Below are 24,508 nucleotides of genomic sequence, written 5' to 3'. Positions count from 1 at the left end.
ATCATTCTGGAGGTGTGATGTCCAAAAACTGAACATACCACCGCAGAAGGGGCTTGATGAGGCTCTGTACACTTTTGAATTTCAACTTCCTTGAGATAAAGGACAATATTCCATTAGTCTTTTTAATTACTTTTTATACCTGTGCACTTGCGCTTAATTATTTGTGTACATGGACAACTAAATCCTTTGCGCTGCCACAGCTCCCAGTCTCTCACCATGAAGAACATAAGAATTAGGAGCAGGAGTAGGCCATTTGGCCCCTCGAGCCTGCTCCGCCATTCAATAAGATCATGGCTGATCTTCTAACTCATCTCCACTTTCCTGCACTATCCCCATATCGCTTGAGTCCCTTAATATTCAAAAATCTATCAATCTCTGTCTTGAATATACTCAATGACTGAGCCTCCACAGCCCTCTGGGGCAGAGAATTCCAAAGATTCACCACCCTCTGGGTGAAGAAATTTCTCCTCATCTCAGTCCTAAATGGCCGACCCCTTATTCTGAGACTGTGACCCCTGGTTCTAGACTCCCTAGTCGGGGGAATCATCCTCCCTGCATCTACCCTGGAAAGTCCTGTAAAAAAATTTGTATGCTTCAATGAGATCACCTTTCATTCTTCTAAACTCTAGAGAATATAGGCCTAGTCTACTCAATCTCTCCTCAAAGGACAATCCCCCCATTCCAGGAACCACTCTGGTGAACCTTTGTTGCACTCCCTCTATGGCAAGCATATCCTTCCTTAGGTAAGGAGACCAAAACTGTACACAATACTCTAGGTGTGGTCTCACCAGGGCCCTATATAATTGCAGTAAGACATCTTTACTTTTATACTCAAATCCTCTTGTGATAAAGGACAACATACCATTTGCTTTCCTAATTGCTTGCTGTACCTGCATGTTAACTTTCAGTGATTGATGTACAAGGACACCCAGGTCCCTCTGAACACCAACAGTTCCCAATCTCTCATCATTTAAAAAATACTCTGCTTTTCTATTTTTCCTACCAAAGTGTATAACTTAACATTTCTCCACATTATCTTCCATTTGCCATGTTCTTGTCCACTTACTTAGCTTGTCTATATCCCCTTGAAGCCTTCTTGCATCCTCCTCACAACTTACATTCCCACCTAACGTTGTATCATCAGCAAACTTGGATACATTACACTCAGTCCCTTCATCTAAGTCATTAATATAGATTGTGTTGTGAATAGCTGAGGCCCAAGCACTGATCCTTGCGGTACCCTGCTAGTTACAGCCTGCTAACCCGAAAAAGTCCCGTTTATTCCGACACTCTGTTTTCTGTCCATTAACCAATCCTCAATCCATGCTAATATATTACACTCAATCCCATGGTCCTAATTTTGTGTAATAACCTCGTGTGGCACCTTATCGAATGCTTTTTAAAATCGAAATACACCACATCCACTGGTTCCCCCTCATCCATCCTACTACAGTAGTTACATCTTCAAAAAACTCTAACAGATTTGTCAAACACGATTTCCCTTTCATAAATCCATGTTGACTCTGCCCAATCCTATTATTATTTTCTAAGTGCCCTGTTACCGCATCCTTAATAATAGATTCTAGCATTTTCCCTACTACTGATGTCAGGCTAACTGGTCTATAGTTCCCCATTTTCTCTCTTCCTCCTTTCTTAAATAGTGGGGTTATATTTGCTACTTTCCAATCTGTGGGAACTGTTCTAGAATCTATGGAATTTTGGAAAATTGACAACCATTGCATCCACTATCTCTATAGCCACCTCTTTCAAAACCCACTATATGTAAGCCATCAGGTCCAGGGGATTTATCGGTTTTCAGTCCCATTAATTTCTCCAGTACTATTTTTTTACTAGTACTAATTGCTTTCAGTTCCTCATTCTCACTAGAACCTTGGTTCTCCACTATTTACGGGAAGTTTTTTGCATCTTCTTCCGTGAAGACAGGCACAAAGACCGCGATTTTGTCATCGATGTCGGGTTGGGTGCGGGACAGCTGGTTTCTGGCTTCCAGTCCCGCCCCCAGCTGCATCCGATCCAAAGACGTGATTTTACCTTGATTGACTTTGTTAAGCCCATCCTGTAGGCTTGCCGGCCAATTACCAGGTAGCGGGTCTGATGACGCCATTTAATGACGCGTCATCTGCCGGTTTCCTTAAAGGGACCACGCACAATTTTATTTTGCCAGTTGACTTCTCCAGTGTTTGACAGCATTGAGGTGCACTGACGATCACTGCACACAGGTGACCTCTTGCACCCAGGCTCTCCAATGACTTCCTCCATATGCTGGAATAGATGGCAGCTGCAGCTGAGGTGTCAGAAGCAATCTGTCACTGGTGAGAGAGGTGGCACTGGACATGGATTTAAAAACTTGTAAGCTAAAGAAATCTGTAAATGTTTTTAAAATGCAGTACCCAACATTTTCTTTGCTCTGAAACTCACTATGTGCAACATTGGATCCTTCACACCACTTCTGCAGCTGTCATCGTTCCACAAACATTACAGCAGACTCAGAACACGCCACTTACCTGGCGTGGTGTCTGGACGTTGGGAAACCCGACCCAGAAATGGGAAAATCCAAAAACAGGCTGAAAACTACTGGCAAGTACCTGTTAATAGGCTTTAATCCACTTCCCGCCACTAGGTGTCGGGTCCATTCGCAAATGGGCTGTTTCTTAGCTCCAGCCAAAAGCGGTTTGGAGGCGGGTTGACAACGGATTCGAAACCCGCCGTCAATCAAATCAAATTTAACCTCTGACCCGCCTCCAAACCCACCTTCTGAGTGCTGGCAAAATCGCAGCCAAAGTATTTGTTTAATTTCTCTGCCATTTCCTTATTCTCCATTATAATTTCTCCTGTCTCAGCCTGTAAGGGACCCACATTTACTTTCACTAATCTTTTTCTTCTTACATACCTCTAGAAGCTTTTACAGTCTGTTTTTATGTCTCTCACTAGTTTACTCTCATTCTATTTTCCCTTTCTTTATCAAGTTCTTGCTCCTCCTTTGCTGAATTCTAAAATCCTCCCAATCCTCAGACTTTCTACTCTTTTTGGCAACATTATACACCTCTTCCTTTGATCTAATACTATCTTTAACTTCTCTTGTTAGCCACGATTGGACCACTTTTCCTGTGGGGTTTTTGTGCCTTAAAGCAATGTATATTTGTTGTAAATTATGTATTAATTCTTTAAATGCTAGCCATTGCTTGTCTACCATCATACCTATTAATGTAGTTTCCCAATCTACCTTAGCCAACTCACCCCTCATACCTACGTAGTTTGCTTTGTTTAGATTTAAGACCCTAGTTTCGGATTTAACTAAATCACTTTAAAAGTCAATTTAAAATTCTATTGTATTATGATCACTCTTCCCTAAAGGCCCCTTTACTGCAAGGCTATTAATTAACCCTTTCTTATTGCACAATACTAGCTCTAAAATAGTCTGTTCCCTAGTTGGTTCCTCAACATACTGATCTAGAAAACTATCTTGCCATGAATATTCCATGAATTCGTCCTCCACATTTGGTTTGCCCAGTCTATATGCAGATTAAAGTCCCCCATGATTACTGTAGTACCCTTATGCGCCTCTAATTTCCTGATTTATACACTGCCCTACATTACAGCTGCTATTTGAGGTCTGTAAACAACTCCCACCAATGTTTCTGCCCCTTGCTGTTTCTTAGCTCCAGCCAAACTGATTCTACTTCTTGATTTTTGGAGCTAAGATCCTTTCTCTCTACTGTCTTTATCCCATCCTTTATTATCAGGGCTACCCCTCCTCCTTTTTCATTTTGCCTATCTCTTCTAAAAGTTAAGTATCGTGGAATATTTAGTTCCCAACCTTGGCTACTTTGCAACCACGTCTCTGTTATGGCTATTAGATCAAACCTGTTAATTTCTATCTGCGATATTAATTCATCTATTTTGTTGCGAATGCTTCATGCATTCAGATATAGTGCCTTTAGCTTTGCCTTATTTCTATTTTCCCCTAGTGTCACCTTAGTCACTGATGCCTTATTACCTTTGTTACTCTCTCTGTCCCTTCCTGACTCTACTCTGCTCTGGAGCCTTGACATTTCTCTCGCTGCTTTTAAATTTACTCTTTCCTGAATCCTCCCACCCTCCCTTCATTAGTTTAAAGCCCTGTCTACTGCCCTAATTATTCAGTTCACCAGGACACTGGTCCCAGCCTGGTTTAAGAAAATATTTCGATTTGCCTTTCTCAATTCCAAAGTGGATGATCTCACACTTCCCCACATGAACTCCATTCCTGCACCCATCTACAGAACTTACTGTGCCTCCTAACAGTCATTCTCAAACTTGGATATACAACTCTCTATTCCTTCATTCAAGTCATTAGTATAGAAAATTAAAGGGTGATCTAATTGAGGTTTTAAGATGATTAAAGGAGTTGATAGGTAGATAGAGAAAAACTATTTCCTCTGGTGGGAGAGTCCAAAACAAGGGGGCATAACCTTAAAAGACTTTCAGAAGGCTTTCGATAAGGTCCCACATAAGAGATTAGCGTGCAAAATTAAGGCACATGGGATTGGGGGCAAGGTATTGACTTGGATAGAGAACTGGTTGGCGGACAGAAAGCAAAGAGTTGGAATAAACGGGTCGTTTTCAGAGTGGCAGGCAGTGACTAGTGGGGTACCGCAAGGATCGGTCCTAGGACCCCAGCTGTTCACAATATATATTAATGATCTGGACGAGGGAATTGGATGTAATATCTCCAAATTTGCAGATGACACAAAGCTGGGTGGGAGGGTAAGCTGTGAGGAGGATGTCGTGAAACTCCAGTACGATTTGGACAGATTGGGTGATTGGGTAGAAACATGGCAAATGCACTATAATGTGGATAAATGTGAGGTTATCCACTTTGGTGGCAAAAACAGGAAGGCAGATTATTATTTGAATGGCAATAGATTGGGAGAAGGGGAAGTGCAAAGAGACCTGGGTGTTCTTGTGCACCAGTCGCTGAAGGTAAGCATGCAGGTGCAGCAGGCGGTTAAGAAGGCAAATGGTATGTTGGCCTTCGTAGCAAGAGGGTTCGAGTACAGGAACAAGGATGTCTTGCTACAGTTGTACAGGGCCTTGGTGAGACCACACCTTGAGTATTGTGTGCAGTTTTGGTCGCCTTACCTGAGGAAGGACGTTCTTGCCATGGAAGGAGTGCAGCGAAGATTCACCAGGCTGATACCTGGGATGGCAGGAATGACGTATGAGGAGAGATTGTGTCGATTGGGCTTATACTCACTGGAGTTTAGAAGATTGAGAGGGGATCTCATCAAAACCTATAAAATTCTGTCAGGCTTGGACAGACTAGATGCAGGAAGGATGTTTATGATGGCCGGGGAGTCCAGAACCAGGGGTCATAGTCTAAGGATAAGGGGTAAGCCATTTAGGACTGAAATGAGGAGGAATTTCTTCACCCAGAGAGTGGTGAACCTGTGAAATTCTCTGCCACAGAGGGCGGTGGAGGCCAGTTCATTAAATATATTCAAAAAAGAGTTGGATATATTTCTTAAGGCTAAAGGGATCAAGGGATATGGGGAGAAGGCAGGGACAGGGTACTGAATTTGGATGATCAGCCATGATCTCATTGAATGGCGGAGCAGGCTCGAGGGGCCGAATGGCCTACTCCTGCTCCTATCTTCTATGTTTCTATGGTCAGGAAACACTTCTTCACACAAAGGGTAGTGGAAATTGGGGCCTCTCTCCCAAAAGAAGCAGTTGAGACTTGGTCAATTAAAAATGTTAAAACTGAGATTGATAGAGTTTTGTTAGGCAAGAGTATTAAGGTTTATGCAACCAAGACAGGTAGATGGAGTTAAGATACAGATTAGCCATGATCTAATTGAATGGCGGAACAGGCTCGAGGAGCTGAATGGCCTCCCCCTGTTCCTAGTTTCTATGTTCCTATTAATATATATGGAGAAAAGTTGAGGCCACAGTACAGATCCCTGGGGAACACCATTTGTCACATCTTGCCAATCAGAGAATGTTCCCTTTATCCCTACTCTCTGTCCGCTACCTCCCAACCAATTACTAACCCATGTCATAAGGTTACCTCCAATACTATGCATTTTCGTGTTTGCTAATTATCTCGTGTGGAAGCTTATCAAATGTCTTCTGAAAGTCAAAATAATCAACATCCATAGACACTCTATGCTAGTGACCTCCTTAAAAAAAATTCAACTAGATTAGTCAGACATAATCTACCCATCACAAATCCAAGCTGACTCTTTTTGATCAGCTCATACTTGCCCAAGTACTGTCACACTGTCCCTGATGACAGATTCCAGTAACTTCCCCTTAACTGTTATTAAACCGACAGGTCTGTAGCTACCTGGCTGCTCCCTCCTTCCCTTCTTAAATAATGGAGTGACATTAGCAATTTCCCAATCGGAAGGTACAATTCCTGAATTGAGAGCACTTTGGAAAATTATGACTACTTTTCTCACCTATTTCTTTTAATACTCTGGGGTGGAAACCAACAGCTCCTGAAAGCATGTATATGTTAAATCCCATTATTTTCTCCATTACCATTTTTGTTTACTTATATTAAATCCATTAAGTTCCACTCCTTGACTTATTTTAAGCTCCCTTGTATTTTGTCCTCTTTCTCCATTGTGAAAAAGGATACAAAGTACTCATTTAACATGTCTGCTGTTTCCTTATAGTCTATTATATTCTCACCTGCTCCTGTCTTTAATGGATTCACATTTCCCTTTACCATTCTTTGGCCTAGAAATTCAGTGGGCTGCGCCACCCGTTAGTGTCTTAAGAGGGTGCTAAATGGGTCGGAAGCCACTGGCCATGCCTCCCGCTAAATTCAGCAAAGCGCTAATGGCGGCGCTAGCCGTTAGCGCTGCGCCGCTACCGATGACATCATCGGCGTGCGCAGCGCCCTAATGCCCCGATCACGATATTTAGATGCGCCCCCTGCTTTAACACTGGGCGCTATCTGGGCGCTATTTGCGACCGGTTCAGGGGGGCCTACCTGCGGCGGTAGAGGTGCTAATTAAAGGAGAGGTGCGGGCGGCCATTTTTTTTGCTGGCCGCCTGCCAGCACCTCTCCGCGCTGCCGTCCCCGGCCTCCTGAGCACCCCCCCGCGGAGTGCCGACTGCGTTCCAAAAGCCCGGCACTTCTCCTCGCTGCTGGGCTCTTTTGCCGGCACTCGCGATCCTCGATCGCGCTGCACAAGGCCCCTCCCCTTTAAGAAGGGGAGGAAGGCCTGCAGTACCGCAGCGCGCCATGCCGCAGTGTGTGGTGCTGCGGCACGTTGCGCTACGATATTCAGTTGCAGCACCCCAAGAGGGATGCGGAGCGCCTCCAGTAGCGCCGCGCTTCCCTCTGGGGCGCGCAAACTGAATTTCCGGCGGGCGGCCGCAACTGCTTCCGGGGCACTACTTTTAGCGCCCTGGCGAGGCTGGCGCCCCAAACGGGGCTATAGTGAATTTCTAGGTCTTTAGCTCTTAATATATTTATAAGACCTTTTGCTGTTAGCTTTCATAACCCTTGCAAGTTTTTCATATTCCCTTTTTACGCTTTTTTATTACTTTCTTTGTATCCATTTGTTACTTTTACTAGCTCTCCCAGTCCGCTGGATTTCCACTTCACCTTGTACTTGTGTAACCTTTTCTGTTTAGCCTGTCAAATTACTCCGCGTGGGTAACGACAACTCATCTTCAGAGTGAAAGCAAGTTCCCAGCTCCTCAGCTACAAGGGAGGCCAGAGCTTATGGTGTAGCTGTAGGACTCGAGCTACTAGATTACAAGTTTACTGATTACAATCACACTGAGGTGATCTGGTGAGAAAGGCTGGCCAAATTGTGTTTTGCAGCTTGCAAGTAATTCATATCTAAATCAACTGGGATAAATATTTCATTGATTACTGAGTTATGAAGAGACTAAGCCAATTTTGAAGGATAAGATTGCAATCATGCATCCACATATCGAATGGAACATTTGAAGAAAAGGCACGTTAAGGTGCACGTTCTTCCATTTTGTAATGTCGTCAACAAAGTTGGAAAGCAAACAAAGTGGGCAAACTGGCTTCACACCTCGTGGACAGGTTGGGTGATTGGGCAGATGCATGGCAGATGCAGTATAATGTGGATAAATGCGAGGTTATCCACTTTGGTGGCAAAAACAGGAAGGCAGATTATTATCTGAATGGCAATAGATTGGGAGAAGGGGAAGTGCAACGAGACCTGGGTGTCTTTGTGCACCGGACGCTGAAGGTAAGCATGCAGGTGCAGCAGGCGGTTAAGAAGGCAAATGGTATGTTGGCCTTCATAGCGAGAGGATTCGAGTACAGGAGCAAGGATGTCTTGCTGCAGTTGTACAGGGCCTTGGTGAGACCACACCTTGAGTATTGTGTGCAGTTTTGGTCGCCTTATCTGAGGAAGGATGTTCTTGCCATGAGGGAGTGCAGCAAAGATTCACCAGACTGATACCTGGGATGGCAGGAATGACGTATGAGAAGAGATTGGGTCGATTGGGCTTATATTCGCTGGAGTTTAGAAGAATGGGAGGGGATCTCATTGAAACTTATAAAATTCTAACAGGACTGAACAGACTAGATGCAGGAAGGATGTTCCCAATGGCAGGGGAGTCCAGAACCAGGGGTCACAGTCTAAGGATAAGGAGTAAGCCATTTAGGACAGAGATGAGGAGGGATTTCTTCACCCAGAGAGTGGTGAACCTGTGGAATTCTCTACCACAGAAGGCAGTTGAGGCCAATTCATTAAATATATTCAAGAAGGAGTTAGATATATTTCTTAAGGCTAAAGGGATCAAGGGATATGGGGAGAAAGCAGGGACAGGGTACTGAATTTGGATGATCAGCCATGATCTCATTAAATGGCGGAGCAGGCTCGAGGGGCCGAATGGCCTACTCCTGCTCCTATCGTCTATGTTTCTATGCTCACCTTTCTGTTAATATAAGCAAACAGAGAGAACAAAAAAATTAAGCTAATATGTGTGACCCTGCTCTAGACAATCTGCAAAATGTTGCAGGGTAAGGTTGAAAAGGGACATTTTCTATTTTTGTTACACTTAATACAAAGAAGTCATCCTTCCTCCCCACTCCAATCATTAACCTAGATCTTGGCCCTGGAGTTAAATTCTCTAATTTAGTGGCGAGAGTAGCTCACTTTCCCTGTTGTGGTGGTCTTTCAGATCTGTACAACCTTTAGAGGAGAGTTTTCCTAATTACAAAAAGTATAGACAATAAATGTTGCTACCAATAAAAAAATAGCTGGTGGGAAAGTCCTTCAAATTCTTTTCGATAATTAGAACAATTCAGGGCAGTTGCGGGGGGAAGGTGGAGGAGAATAATTAACCACATTTGTAGTGAAAAATAGGAACTTCAAACATAAATTGAAGACAAATAATTTTCCTATTAAAACTTTAATTAAAATGCGATCCAATTATGCATCTATGCTGTGTAAGACAAATAATCTTTCAAAAGCAAATTTGCCCTCTGTATCTCACATTAACCAGGTTGTAGCGGCTCCCTTTCACTTTGTTACAGCAACATTTGAAGTATTTTTCCCACCAGCTTTTCTTTTTGGTAGCAACATTTATTGTCTATACTTTTTTTTAAATTAGAAAAACACTCCTCTAAAGGTTGTACAGCTCTGAAAGGCCACAACAACAGGGAAAGTGAGCTACTCTCGCCACTAAATTACAGGGAATTTAACTCCAGGGCCAAGACCTAGGTTAATGATTGGAGTGGGGAGGAAGGAAGATTTCTTTGCATTAAGTGTAGCAAAATTGTAAGCCCACTCTTGATAAATGGGTTTACAATTTCACCACACCTAGCATACCGTAGAAACCTTTCCCCATAGATGTGTCAAATTTCCCATTACGTTTAACCGCTTCAAAATAAAACAGTTTACAGAGACAAGAGTAAGAGAGGATGTTCTTTTGTAGCATCAAGTAGGTTCTGCTTACAGAATTTGCCTGTAATCTATTGTAAATTATTCACTGGTGATACAGCATAAAGGAAAATAGCATCATCCCCATAGCATCAGAGCACAAATTTGTATTTGTTCATGGGGTGTGGGCGTCGCTGGCAAGGCCAGCATTTATTGCCCATCCCTAGTTGACCTTGAGAAGGTGGTGGTGAGCTGCCTTCTTGAACCGCTGCAGTCCGTGTGGTGAAGGTGCTCCCACAGTGCTATTAGGGAGGGAGTTCCAGGATTTTGACCTAGCGACGATGAAGCAACAAATGCAGATATATAACACACCACATGTCATGGCTGGCCACACTATAGCCTAATGCTACACAAAACAGCAGGGATTGAATTTAAAACGAGGCTCTAATCCTAGCGCTCACAGAACAAGCCCAAAACAGCTCTCCCTGTATAAATCTATTATTTCATCTACATTTAAGGAATTTAAATTCTTAGAAAGCATTTTGCACTGAACACTTGATAATGGGCCATAAAATAAACAGATCTGCCAAGTCAAGGACGATGACAGTTTTGCACTGCTACTTACGCTCCGTACGTTGGGATAGGCGGTGGTGGGGGTGCAGCGCGAAAGGTGTTGTAAACAGCGCGACCTCGCCCCCGTAAATGAGCTCCTCTGTAGGCCACAGCTGCTCCAGCTCCTGGGTATGGAAAACCAGTCACTAGAGACAGAGGGGAAAATCAGGTTTACTAGATTGCCTTGCATTCATTACAGCTCAATTAGAAGCTAAATTGATTAAGTGTTTCATACGAGCACTCATTTGATTGATTTCATTATGCAGCATATTGCACACAAAGATGTAAAACATCACTTACAAAATGTTCCTTAAAACTTGCAGCTCTCAGGTGCAGAGTGATATCTGAAAATGCTTTACAGGGTAGTGGAAAAATAGTAGACACCAAACAGGAAGGGGAAAGGCAAAAAGAGAGGCCGAGAGGAGGGCTGAAAGCACAATTGAGGGGAAAGGGGTCTCAGAGGCTTTTGAAGGCATTTAGAGGGAGGGAGGTCACAAAGCTGCTGGGGAAGAGCATTCCCACGGTTAGGGGCGACTGGCTGAAGGAGCAGCCAGTGATGGTGGAGTAAGGACTAGGAGTAGGCTGGTGTCGGAGGATGCATGCAGGGCTGTATGAGTGGAGGAGATTGCTGGGGCAGTGAAAGATTTGAAGGTGAGGACAAGGTTCCTCATGTCAGTTCACTCGGGCATGAGGAGCCAGTAGAGTTGTCAAGGACAGGTGTGATGGAAACGTTGGCCTTAGAGTGGGTGAGAATATGTGCCGCAGCGTTCTGGATGAGTTTTATTTTGTGAATGGCGGTGGCCAGCAGGGTGAGCATTAGAGAAATTTACCGTGAGATAATAAAGGCATGAATCAGAGTTTTGATGGCAGAAGGGCAGATGGGCGTGTTACAGAAATGAAAGAAAGTGGTCGTGGTGATCGGGGAAATGTGGGGGGAAGATGCTGAGCTGAGGGTCGAGCAAGGCTCCGTACTTCCGGGTTCAGCCTAAGGTGGCAGTCAGGGAGATCCACGGAGTCAAGGCTGGGGGCATGTAACTACAATTCAAGTTGTAAAAATTATGTACATCATCTGCTTGTTGTAGTATGCATTAAAACTGCACTACGAGGGAGAATGAAGTATAATCTGAGCACGACATTGGAGTTTGCTGTTCATCTGTCTATAAGTGTTCTGAGCCCTGTGCTGCTTAAAGTGCCGGTGAGTGCAACAACGCTCATTGATGGCAGGCGCGATTATCCCTGGTGAAGTCAAAACACCTTGGCTACCTTCTATCACCTCCAACACTGAACCAGTTGATGCAACAATTGCTGAAAATCTCCCGTTGAATAGATACTTTACTGCAAAGTTTAACTGCTTCATAGTTGATTAACTCAAATGCAGCAACGAAGCTCATTTCTACCTTTCTCTGAAAGCTCATTAGCAAGCCCTTTAAGAAGTAACAGGAGTTTTAAAAAGAAAACATCAATTTCACTTTTTTTTAGGCAGAAGACAGAAAGCAACAGAGAAAGCAACAGAGAAAGAACAAAAAACAGGCAAATTCAACTTATCTCCTGGTTCACTGCCATTTATAACACCCGTCTCTGCCATTGTTGCTGGTAACTAGCCAGCATAGTGTGGGCAGGCGGGGAACCAACATGGCCATTCAAAGGACTTGGAAAATTAGTTTTTAGGGACGTGATCGGATCTTTTTTGTGAATGGGAAATTTTTCAGAGTTGCGTGAACTAGGCTTTAAGAGTGTTTTTAATAAATGTGAAATTTGAGTATGCTTCATGTCATACAGACATACCAACATGTGCCAGATCCAAAATTGACTAATTGCATAGGTGTTTTTTTAAAAATGAGACAACAGCGCGAAGAGCCCTTTTCAAATCTTCAGGCCCATAAAATTAAGCAGGACCAATCAGTGGGTAAGAAATAAAAGCCCAAATAGAACTGCAGCCTGGGTTTTGTGGGCCAGATTGCCAGGAGTCAACGACTAGAAATGGCCCAGGTGCTGTAGCTTGGCTACTCGGCTGCAGGCACCACAGACACTGAGCACCAATAATAACTGACTAGTGTAATGAAGGAAACAAAATCGCAACTCTGCACGTTAATGAAAGCATTCAACTCAGCCCCAGTCACTGAGAGCATTCCAGCTTATCTTTACAGAACATAAGCAAAATACAGGACACCTGACAAGAGTGAGCATGCTTTTACTGATCAGTTATAATTCACTCAAGGAAAATGAAAAATACAAACGGTTCAACAGTGTGGGCTGCATTCTCGAAGGTGTTTAATTCTGAACTCAGCAGTGATTAATGAATAGAAGATGAGGCTGATTATCTTTCATATGCATGGAAGACCTCAACACACTGGAGGTCACCAGTGCAACATCCTGCTACTTGTTCTGTCATTTAAAATAGAACTTGTTCTACAATTATCATGGTTATTTTCATTGCACGATAGTTCATTATTTCACTTCAGTGAAAATAAAAATTGGAAGATGAAAAATAGAGAAACTTGGGTGGTGCAATGTGTTACACACTGGCCTTTCACCTCTGGGACCTGGGTTCCAATTCAGCCCAGGGTGAAAGTCTGTGTTTGCTACTTATAAGTGCCCTAAGTGATATGAGTTTGGGTGGTCTTAATCCAGCTCTTATTGGCTATGGGGCCAAAGCATTATTTGACAATCTCACTCAGAGACCACAGTATGGCTTTATAGGGGGGCCTTCTTCTGAAAGAGGGGGGAGGCTGAGGTAAATTGTTGGGGTACAGCATATAAGTGAGCTTTATTCTGCCTCTAACCACGGCATATCTGACAGACACTGGGTAGCTGAAATAATGGGGGGAATTTTCAAGTTACTGCTGGAGTGAGAACTGGCATTGAAATCAATGGAAGGGAAAATCGTCTGGTTTCTATTAACGGGCGCCAGACCCATGACACCGGGTTTATGCTCCAGCAGAAAGTTGAAACGTAGCCTCTATGTCTCCTGTGTCATGGTTTTCTAGATCTAACCTTCCATATAAAGTGTTCAGTGAATGAGAGTGGCCTCAAGCAGACAATAGCAATGTTATCAATATGAGGCCTTGGTGCAAAATCGATTTTAAATCGCCTTCCGATACAATCTGTATCGATAGTTTTCTTCACACTGATCATATCTAGAAAATTCCAAACTGTGTCTTCAGAATGGCTAATATTTTGGAACCGCAGTGGGGCGATCTCCTCAGTGCTATTTCCAGCAAAATCATAAACCCATTCTTTTTAAATGTTTTTACAATTTTGTATGAAATAGTGACCGGAGGAATTCATCGCCCACTCACTTATAGCGATATTAGCCATTGTCCACACCAACATCTCACCAAAGAAACCAATCAGTAGCCACACTCGGGCACCAACACTGCTGTAAACTGCACTACTGGTCTGAGGTGGGTCCTTGTGGAGTTCATTTGGCAAGATTCATCGAACACTGTAGGTTTGCTTCCACCGTGCACAGAGCTCCGGTTTCTCAATATATATTTTTTTAATTGTTGAAGCTGTATTTTTTAATATTAGGAAAGAGCAGGCAGGAACATCAGCTTTCTCACAACATTGAAAGTCTAGCGTCACGCGGCGCTCGAGTTATATCCCACTTGTTCTCCAGCCCAAGTGCTGTGAGAATGCCCGCTGGAGGAGAATCTTACACTGCTTGGATTGGATGTTTTCCAGAATCACACTGCAACCCGGGCAACTTATTACAGTTGGGACCCGATTCTGGAGTTATGCTACCACTTTGTTGTCAATGTGCATCAACATGAAAGTATTAACTTTACTGTACCCTAAGATTCCTACTGCCAGTCGCACTGCCTATCAAAATGTGAAAACAGTTACATTCACAAAGTACCATGGTCTGATGTTCAGCGGTGGCCTCAGGGCACCATGGGGCAGTGCTGGAAATAATCATTTTGGAACATTCATTGGCCCAGAATTTGCAGTCGGGAGGACGGCGGACTGGCAGTGTTTGGGATTTGGCGCAGGCGCATGCGGAAATCCTGAAGTTGCGGTCTGTCATTGACGGCGCCGAAACTGGCTGCACCGTGCCAACCCCCCCACAATATAGCCGGCAATCTGTGTAATCAGCCAAATCATTGAAACTGATGAAAATTTGTCTCTTCCGCAGTAATTACGCCTTTAAAACTTCCTCACTAAAAGTTAGATCCAAAGGGATTAGGTGTGACTAGGGTTTTAGCTGTGTATTGATAGCTAAACAAATGTTAAGGGCCTGGAAAATTAATTCTAGTATTGTGCAGTGTGAAATTTGTCCATTTTAATAAAAAATAAAATTGTTAAACTTTTCAAAAATGTTTTTAAACTTTTTTTTAAAGTTTGTCCATCTTTATTTCAGGTTTGACCTTTCCCCATGTGAGAGCCCCAAAATTTTGTTTAGCTCTAATTTAGAATTTTAAGAGCTTACTCACTTCCTTGTTCGCTATCTGTGAGAATTCTGTCTTTTGATTGGTTGCTCAGACAGCCTGTTGATGTCACAGCAGTTCGCACAAGGGGATCCCCATTAAGTTCCATTGAATTGAATTGAATTGAAGGTTGGAAAACCCAAAGTTCTCGACACAGGCATCACGAGATCCTTGTGCAGAGCATAGTTCGGGGCTAGTGGCGAATGCCTTCGCTTCGCTGCTGACTGCAAATTCCGGGCCATTAAATCATTATGTAGCGTGGCATTTTTTTTTTTTTTTAATGAAATATTATAACCCGAGCTTCAAAAATTTTACATACATAAATTCCAACAGAGAATTTCTGTCGACAAATGCGTCAATGAATCTAAAGAAAAAGCCAGCGTGACAAGACCCCAATCTTCTGAAGACTATAAGTCAACAGCTAAACACCAGCAGATACTGATTGTAACAGTGCTGCCCTTTAAGCTGCCCAGGGTTGTGTATTATTATATTCAATGTGGGACCGAGTGTTGAGTTCGGCTGGCATGAACTGAACTAAATGGTAAGGGTGCTTTCAGACACCCAGGCTATTAATAGAAGCCTGGCTTAAAAGAACACTTTTAAAATTTCGATGGCTCATTTATCTTTTATTAAAATCAAAATTAAAACCAGTGCCAGCCGTGGCTCAGTGGGTAGCACTCACGCCTAGGAGTCAGAAGGTTGCGGGTTCAAGTCCCCACTCCAGAGACTTGATCACAAAAATCTAGGCTGACACTCCAGTGCGGTACTGAGGGAGTGCTGCACTGTTGGAGGTGCCGTCTTTTAGATGAGACGTTAAACCGAGGCCCCATCTGCTGTCTCAGGTGGATGGAAAAGATCCCATAGCACTATTTCGAAGAAGAGCAGGGGAGTTCTCCCCGGTTTCCTGGCCAATATTTATTCCTCAATCAACATCACTAAAAAACAGATTATCTGGTCATTATCACATTGCTGTTTGTGAGAGCTTGCTGTGTGCAAATTGGCTGCCGTGTTTCCTATAGTACAACAGTGACTACACTTGAAAAAGTACTTCATTGGCTGTAAAGTGCTTTGGGACGGCCTGAGGTTGTGAAAGGTGCTATATAAATGCAAGTCTTTCTTTCTTAAAAATTATTTTAAAATCTTGAATCTACATCTTAAGTGCTAATGATAAAAGTCTGCTCTTTTTCCCAGCTATCATTGGATGATGTCATAAATCAATCAGCGAACAGCAGAGGCCTGACCAAGTTCAAATGCATGACAACGCCAATGGAACAATCCATCAAAAAATTGGGTAGGCTTAGGGGTAGGGTGGCTATCTTTTTCCCAATCCGAAACCAGATGTGATGGGCATTTATCTGGTTCAGGGATGGTTCTCCTTGTAGAAGTGAAGCTTACCACAACATTAAGCTTTCATGCTGCTGAATCCTTCTAAATCAGCACAGCAGACATCAACCACCTCAGCCAGTCTGCAGTGCACACATGCATCAAGCAAGTGATTAATGCTATGCTTGTATCGGGCAACACTTTCCCTATGGAAAGGAGGCATCAGCTGAATAGGATGCAGAGCTTTCAGTGGGTGTCACTGTTCCCTGGAGTGCAAGGTAGCATTGATAGCCATCGTGTGGGTATCAGAGCTCTTCATATCCCCGTGGCCTTCATGAAGAGAGAGGATTTGTACTCTGGCCATAGAAACATCACAATGCATATCCAAGAAGCAGGCATGATGCCTTCAATATGTGGTATTCTAAAATGCCTGCATTACTTGAAGGATAAAAAAACACTGGGTAGATGGATCTTCGGAGAATAGAGCTATCCTTTGCATCCATGGCGGCTGATCCCACTGAGAATCCTTTTAAAAGCAAAGGTGTGCCTTGACCTGAACTCCATGGCATCTGCTGCTACCCCCATGAAAAGTGTGCCATGCAACTTATCGAAAGGTAGTGTGCAGAAAGTCACTAGTTGAGCACAATGCTTTAAATGATATCGCCCAATGAGTGCAGAGTTCCCAATGTGACATAGTAGTGTGTTACAAGAAACGTGTGCAAAAGTAAGCAGCACACTTACTTTTACCTTGCTCCTGATGCCAGCACATTTTTACCTATTTACAGCCAAGTATGAGGGACCTGGATAAATGCAATGCTTTGGCTAGCAACCTTCCTCCATTCAGCCACCACCTGTGCTTTTAATGCATGGTGGCTTTTAGCCCCAAATGGAGGTACCCTCCTTCAGCGCAGCTTTTGTTGCCGGACACCCAAATCTTCAGCATTATAGTGCGCATCATTTCCCATATGTCTCCATTGTACCATTGAACAGTTAGTCTACTTTTCTGCCAGCACCACAACTTCCCCTTTTATGGTGAGCTGCAACTCTATATAACAACTTGCATTTATATAGTGAAGGAAAAGGTACCAAGCTGTCTTACAGAGGCATGAGAATAAATGGACGTTAAGCCAAAAGAGGAGATATTAGGAGGGCGACCAAAGTTTGGTCAATGAGGTGGAGTTTAAGGAAGATCTTAAAGGAGGAGAGGACGGTCGACAGGCGGTGAGATTTCAGGAAGGAATTCCAGAGAGTGGAACCTATAAAGAGCTGCTGCCTCACTGAATCTAATTAGGGGAGGAATTCCCAACACAGAATGTGGTGTGGCCCGCCCACTATACCAACCTCACCCTTTGGTCCTTTGATGATTATCTTAAAGTTATGCCATTTTACTGACTCAACGATTGATGGAAATAGTTTTTTTTCCCCATTTACCTGCAAAATGCTTCATACCTTTTTGAACATCTTGATCAGATATTCCTTTAACATTCTCTGTCCTACTGAAAAAAAGCAGCAGCTTCACTAGTCTCTCCTGAGAACTAAAGCCTCTCATCCCTGGTGTCATCTCAGTAAAACTCTTCTGTACATTTTCTTTGGCTTTGACATCGTTCCTAAAGACGGGCGCTCAAAACTAGACGCAGTAGGGTAGAAACTGGTCCAGAAAACGGGCAAAAATGACCCTGTGCCTTGGATGATTTTCAGGCATCCCGGGAAGCTGCCGTAAACAGATGTTAGGCCCCTTGCATATGCTAATGAAGTGCTGAGCACCTGTTTTTAAGGACCCCTCAGCAACATTTGTTAGCGTCAGCTTTGGTGGGAGCGCTACGACCTAACTGGCAAATGTCACCAAAAAGAAAGGTGTTTTTTTCCCCCACTTACCTTCCTGTGGAGCCATGAGGATCAGCAGTGCTCCCGCCGGCTCCACAGCACCGTTGAGGGCCGCTGTTGGCCTGTGATCAGCCTCCCTCCCTGGAACTGTGCCGTCAGTTATGTGCCTGAAAATGGTCGTAACAAATTTTTACCCGTCTGCTAACTAATGATTTGTAAAGGTTGACCAGTATTTTGCTGTTGTATAATCCCCATTTGCCTTTTCTTTTTGCAGCTTTATAAACATGTCTTCCCATGTTTAAAGATTTATGTATCTGAACCATTAAAGTCTCTCCTTTTAAAATTTAACCTCTAAGGCATATCCCTGATGCTATCTTTTAAAAGTTGAAAGGTCTATCGACCCTACTGAGACTTTCCGATTGTGTGCTCTGAGACAGAGTAAAATACTTTGCAAGGGTTTCTCAAAGAAAATAACCAGCTAAAATGCAGAAAAATATTTCTTCTACTTTCTGCCAGTTGCAAATTCCACAGGATGACATGCTCGTGAAAGTGCTCATCGAAGTTTCAGCACAATGGGGGGCCACTTGGCCAGTGTTGGCGATTGCTTTACATAGCCATTTGCATAAATCCATTTTCTCACACAAATGTTAAAAACTCCTTTTTGTCTGGTACATGCCATTGGCAGGAGAGGAACGCAGATTGGGCACCAATCGTGTATATTTAGTATTTTAATATTTAATATTAGAATTACTTTAAGGGATCAATTCTTTGTTAGTATTTGTTATAAGCTGCCATTAGTAATTTTGTGTGGGATTTAGTTTTACTTGCCAGTACATTTTGCAGTGAACATATCACTTGCATCTATCCGACAATGTGGAAAACTGCCCAGGTATGTCTTGTCCACAAAAGGCAGAACAAATCCAATTCAGCCAATTACCGCCCCATCAGTCTACTCTCAATCATCAGCAAAGTGATGGAAGGTGTCGTTGACAGTGCTATCAAGCAGCACTTACTCATCAATAACCTGCTCACTGATGCCCAGTTTGGGTTCCGCCAGGACCACTCAGCTCCAGACCTCATTTCAGCCTTGGTCAAAACATGGACAAAAGAGCTGAATTTCAGAGGTGCGGTGAGAGTGACTGCCCTTGACATCAAGGCGCCCTAGTAAAACTGAAGTCAATGGGAATCGGGGGGAAAACTCTCCACTGGATGGAGTCATACCTAGTACAAAGATGTTTGTGGTGGTTGGAGGTCAATCATCACAGCCCCAGGACATCGCTGCAGGAGTTCCTCAGGGCAGTGTCCTAGGCCCAACTATTTTCAGCTGCTTCATCAACGACCTTCCCTTCATCATAAGGTCAGAAGTGGGGATGTTCGCTGATGACTGCACAGTGTTCAGTGCCATTCGCAACTCCTCAGATAATGAAGCAGTCCATGCCCGCATTCAGCCAGACCTGGATGACATTCAGGCTTGGGCTGATAAGTGGCAAGTAACATTCACGCCACACCAGTGCCAGGCAATGACTATCTCCAACAAGCGAGTGTCTAACCACCGCCTGTTGACATTCAACGGCATTACCATCGCCGAATACCCTACCATCAATATCTTGGGGATCACCATTGACCAGAAACTTAACTGGACCAGCCACATAAATACTGTGGCAAAAAGACCGGGCCGGTGCTGGGTATTCTGGGGCGAGTGTCTCACCTCCTGACTCCCCAAAGCCTTTCCATTATCTACAAGGCACAAGTCAGGAGTGTGCTGGAATACTCTCCACTTGCCTGGATGAGTGCAGCTTCAACAACACTCAAGAAGCTCGACATCATCTAAAACAAAGCAGCCCGCTTGATTGGCACTCCATCCACCATCTTAAACATTCACTCTCTCCACCACCGGCGTACCGTGGCTGCAGTGTGTACCATCTACAAGATGCACTGCAGTAACTTGCCAAGGCTTCTTCGGCAGCACCTCCCAAACCCGCAACCTCTTCCACCTAGAAGGACAAGGGCAGCAGGCGCATGGGAACACCACCACCTCCCAGTTCCCCTCCAAGTCACACACCATCCTGACTTGGAAATATATCGCTGTTCCTTCATTGTCGCTGGGTCAAAATCCCGGAACTCCCTCCCTAACAGCTCTGTGGGAGTACCTTCACCACACGGACTGCAGCGGTTCAAGGCGGTGGCTCACCACCACCTTCTCGAAGGCAACTAGGGATGGGCAATAAATGCTGGCCTTGCCAGCGACGCCCACATCCCAGGAACGAATAAAAAAAAACTTCCAATTCTTAAATCCATTTTAATGCATTGGTTTCTGGCAACCTCTAACCGGCTACAGCAGTCAAAACTATTTCTGCGAGACAATCACACAGATTAAAAGCAATTTAGACAAAGGGCGAAACATTTCAGGCGTGAGGAGGGCGAAACATTTCAGGCGTGAGGAATTCCATATACACATCTGGTGGGAACTAACACACTTGTACAAACAGATTTTGTTTCCAGCTTTCCTTGATTCCCAGAATTTGCATAACTCCTTTAGTCAGCTGATAAGATGAGCACTTTCAATTTTTATCGCCAGGTTCTTTGATTTTCCATTCCAAGTTCTTCTTACAAGCAGGCACCATCTAGATGTAATGCATTAACTACACTGAGTAATGCTCCCAGGATTCCCCAGATCGCTCTGCCTCATGCTATCTGCTCCTAGCTACTTTTTCCTCATAGAAAAGCCTGCTTGCAGCCACTTATGTCAGTGTCTGTGTTAAATAAAGAAAGACCTTGCATTTAAATAGCACCTTTCATGACCTTAGGATGTCCCAGAGTGCTTTACAGCCAATGAAGTGCAGCTTTTTTGATGTGTAGTCACTGTAGTAATGTAGGGAAATGGAACAGCAAATTTGTAAGCAGCAAGATCCAGCAAACAGCAATTCAATAAATGACCAGATAATCTATTTTTTGGTGATATTGGTTGAGGGATATATGTTGGCCAGGACTCTGGGAGAACCCCTTTTGAAATAGTAGCATGGGATCTTTTACTTCCACCTGAGAGGAAAAGACGGGGCCTCCGACAGTGCTGCACTCCCTCAGCATTGCAATGAAATGCCAGTCTGGATTTGTGTGCTTATGCCATGGGGTGAGGCTTGAACTTTGACCTTTTGACTCTGAGGCGAGAGTGCTACCAAGGCACTGGCCTCGAAAATCTTCAGGTCACGATCCTGGCATTTACATAGGGATCGCACCTGCCTGTGCAGCATTGACATTGCCAGAGTTTATGGGGTCAGTATGATGGCACATCTTAGCATGGGGTTCAAGCACCACTATAGGCACATCTCTGGCATCTGTTTGCCCCTTGCCCATGGGAACTTTGCCTTCGGTATACCAAGGCCCCCCTCCAAGTCCAACCCTGGCACAATTCCTCTCAGCCCCCTGAGCAAGAGGGCTGATCATCACATATGCCGATATGGAAGCCAGTATACCTCCTCTCAATCAGCATACTGGCCGCCACCTCTACACTGGATCCCACTGCAGCTTGAGGAGCGGAAACACCTGGCTGGTTAGGAATTCCCTGCCCTGGCTGTCATTTGCCTTGTAAATGGTGGATGGAAGTTTTATCCCTTACAAGGCATTGCAGAAACACCAGAAACTTGGCACAATCAAGTAGTACAGCTTTTCTCTGGGAATAAAAAACAATCGCTGTTGACATTGCACATCAGTGAATTGGCCATCTCTGGAAATGTCAATGCTAAGAAAGGTACACACCCATGACACTAACATTAGTGTTCAGCTACCATCATGTTTTCCTAACAATGCTTAATACCCTTGTTATACTAGGACATTTATACCAATCACAGCAGTGTAAATGTGCCATGTAAATGTCAGTACAGCGCCAAAGTCAAAGTGGTCCTAACCACGTTGTCTCCTGTGGCAGTGATCTGGAGGTGACACAATGCTGTCCCAGTTGTAGCCTAACATAAGGAGCTGACAAACAACTCAGAATCCAATAGACATCTTGACAATGGAATATCATGTCGGTCACATCAAGCACTGTTTATATTTCCCTCTGGCACAAACTGACAAACTGATGTGTTGGTAGATAAGTGTACTGACCAGGATACTAACTACACGTGCTGGGCATTCTGACTTCCACTGATACTCAGAGCACCACTGTATGCACAAGACTGTATGCAACTTATGATGCATCGTGTACATGAATGTAAATGTGCAGCAGTGCTTCCAGTTCTGGAGGAACCCAGAGAAACTAGTGCTTGCAGCTCGTGCATCCTAGTCTATGTAACAGAGTTAATATTAGTCAGTGTAGCTGAATTATCTGGACAGATGCCAAACAACACCATTAGTCTCTGTGCTACACTGGCAGGACATTTCAACCCTATGCTATGCCCTATTGTTGGGGACTTATTGTTCCAGACATGTTCATTCACAGTTTGGTTTATCTATATTCAGTGTAAAAATTGTTTGTAAGGGAGCACACTCAATCACAATTATATCACTGCAACCAATAACAAGTGAATGAGCTATTACAGCTGTGCTGATTATTCAATTAAAATGCTAATCAACAGAAGATTAAATAGTGGATTAATCATTTTCTCTTCGAATCAGTCACACATTTGATCTGGTATTGTTCTATGGAAGATGGCTGACATCAGTATAACAGAAAGACAAGCTCTGCAATGCACTTTTAGCTTATAGTGTATTAGCTGGCCTAATTGACTAATTGATAATATATTGCACGTAAATCATTGCTTCAAATATTTTGTTAATCCTTCAATAATACAAATCCCCCAATGGCTTAGCAAGTTCAGCCATTGCATAGCTGAGCAATGCATATCAGCAAGGATCAGGTTCAAACATTGGTCTGTGCTACATTAGCTGTTCTCAGCTAGGATGGCAGTAGAGGTCATGCAATTGGCCTCAGCACTCCTCGGTCAAGGAGAGGAAAATCACCAGGGCTCTTGATTGTTATCCAGTGACCTCTGTTGAATTATATGGGTGGACAAAATTGGGCTGAGCTGTTACGACCCTATGGATGAAGAACCTAGTTGTATATGAATGCGGTCCAATTGCGCAAGGTACTGGAGGGCAAATTGCGGCTATGTACCCTTACCCCAGCAAGGAATCAAGGCCTGCAGGAGAGCAGGCAAATACAAAAGAGATTGGCAAGAAAAGTATAAAATAAAAGGGGAAATTGGCCACTTTTGCCCCCTGCTGGAAGGGTCCAAGTGTGGGCGTCAACTTAGGGCAGGATCGGTCAAAGCTTGGTGAAGTGCCAGAGGGTATCTCTGGAACCAAACCCCAGCAAGGAATCAACATCTTCAGAAGAGATGAGTGGAGAAAACCGGTGAGAAAAAAATGGTCTTTTCATAAGCACTAGAATATTAATCTCTTGAAATATTCAGTTGGCATAAGTGAGATCGGTGGGCATTGTTGAATTTCTCTGATTCCTGTGTTAATATTAGAAATGCATTGATGAAGATTTCCTCAGGTAGATAGTGCTAGCAAAATTGTAAGTGTGTTCATGAAGGTTTCTATGATTTCTAAGAAATATTGACAAGAGGTAAACTTTAGGAATGCATTTCTAATGTTGCTACACACTGGAGGAACTCTTACCCCGAGCTACTGACCTTAAAGCTGCAGTGGCCTGGGTGGCAGTTAAGGAAAATAATCTGTTCTGAATATTATGTTTTTTTTTAAAAAACCTTATATTTATATAGCTGCGAATCACATCAAAGCATCTTAAAGTGTTGCATACAGTGACTCACAAGACTGGAGAATTAAAAGTGGAAGTCCATTTTGGGAAGACATGGGTTGTGCTCTTCATTCTTCACTCGAGCTTTGGCTAACCTTAAACCCCAAACTATGATAGAAATCGGAGGTCAGTAACAGGAGTACAAAAATTAAGTGTTTGTAAAATTGACATTTGCTGTGAAAAATGAATGTTCCTCACAATGGCACGTTTTGACAGGTAGGTATGCGCCTACTGATATATCATATTGAAACAATTAAGCAAGTATGGGGCAATGTGGCTTTAAATTTACAGCAATCACATTTTAAGGGCTTTTATTCACTCCACTGAGGTCTGTTAAAAAGGAAGAAATAGTCTCTTGTTGAGTCAGTTTACTCGATTTTAATATGGTTTTCTTGTTAACGTTTACAAGGAATTGTTACAAGAATGGAGTAAAGTGATTCAAAAAGAGACTACCTTCCTCTTTCATCCATATTTCCGGCTAAGTGGGTCTCACATTTATACTGCTGGATAAGGGTTAAATGTAATTTAAACATTACTGCAGTGATCTGCTTTCTGATAGTCCTGCTTGCAAAGCACCCCCAGTATGTTGTGATCACTCGCTGCTTCATTCTGAATTCATGGAACTGTCTGGAAATCGACAAGCAGATCATTGGATGCTGGTTGCAGCAGGTTTA

At 43.5% G+C, this 24,508-nt stretch overlaps 1 protein-coding gene across 6 annotated transcripts in view; it reads right to left on the bottom strand.

Moving 5' to 3' along the window:
• rbfox3a (RNA binding fox-1 homolog 3a) overlaps positions 1-24,508 on the bottom strand; it is a 538,927-nt gene that overhangs the window by 34,527 nt on the left and 479,892 nt on the right. For all 6 annotated transcript variants that reach the window (XM_085963564.1, XM_085963569.1, XM_085963566.1 and 3 more), the window contains one exon: positions 10,513-10,645. In XM_085963564.1, the coding sequence (XP_085819690.1) occupies positions 10,513-10,645 (133 nt within the window). The remainder of the gene's footprint in view (positions 1-10,512; positions 10,646-24,508) is intronic.

Source organism: Somniosus microcephalus, chromosome 21, assembly GCF_052327205.1.
Source record: "Somniosus microcephalus isolate GS21.2 chromosome 21, FLI_Smic_1.0, whole genome shotgun sequence".
Lineage (NCBI taxonomy): Eukaryota > Metazoa > Chordata > Chondrichthyes > Squaliformes > Somniosidae > Somniosus > Somniosus microcephalus.
This window is presented reverse-complemented; position numbering and strand designations above follow the sequence as displayed.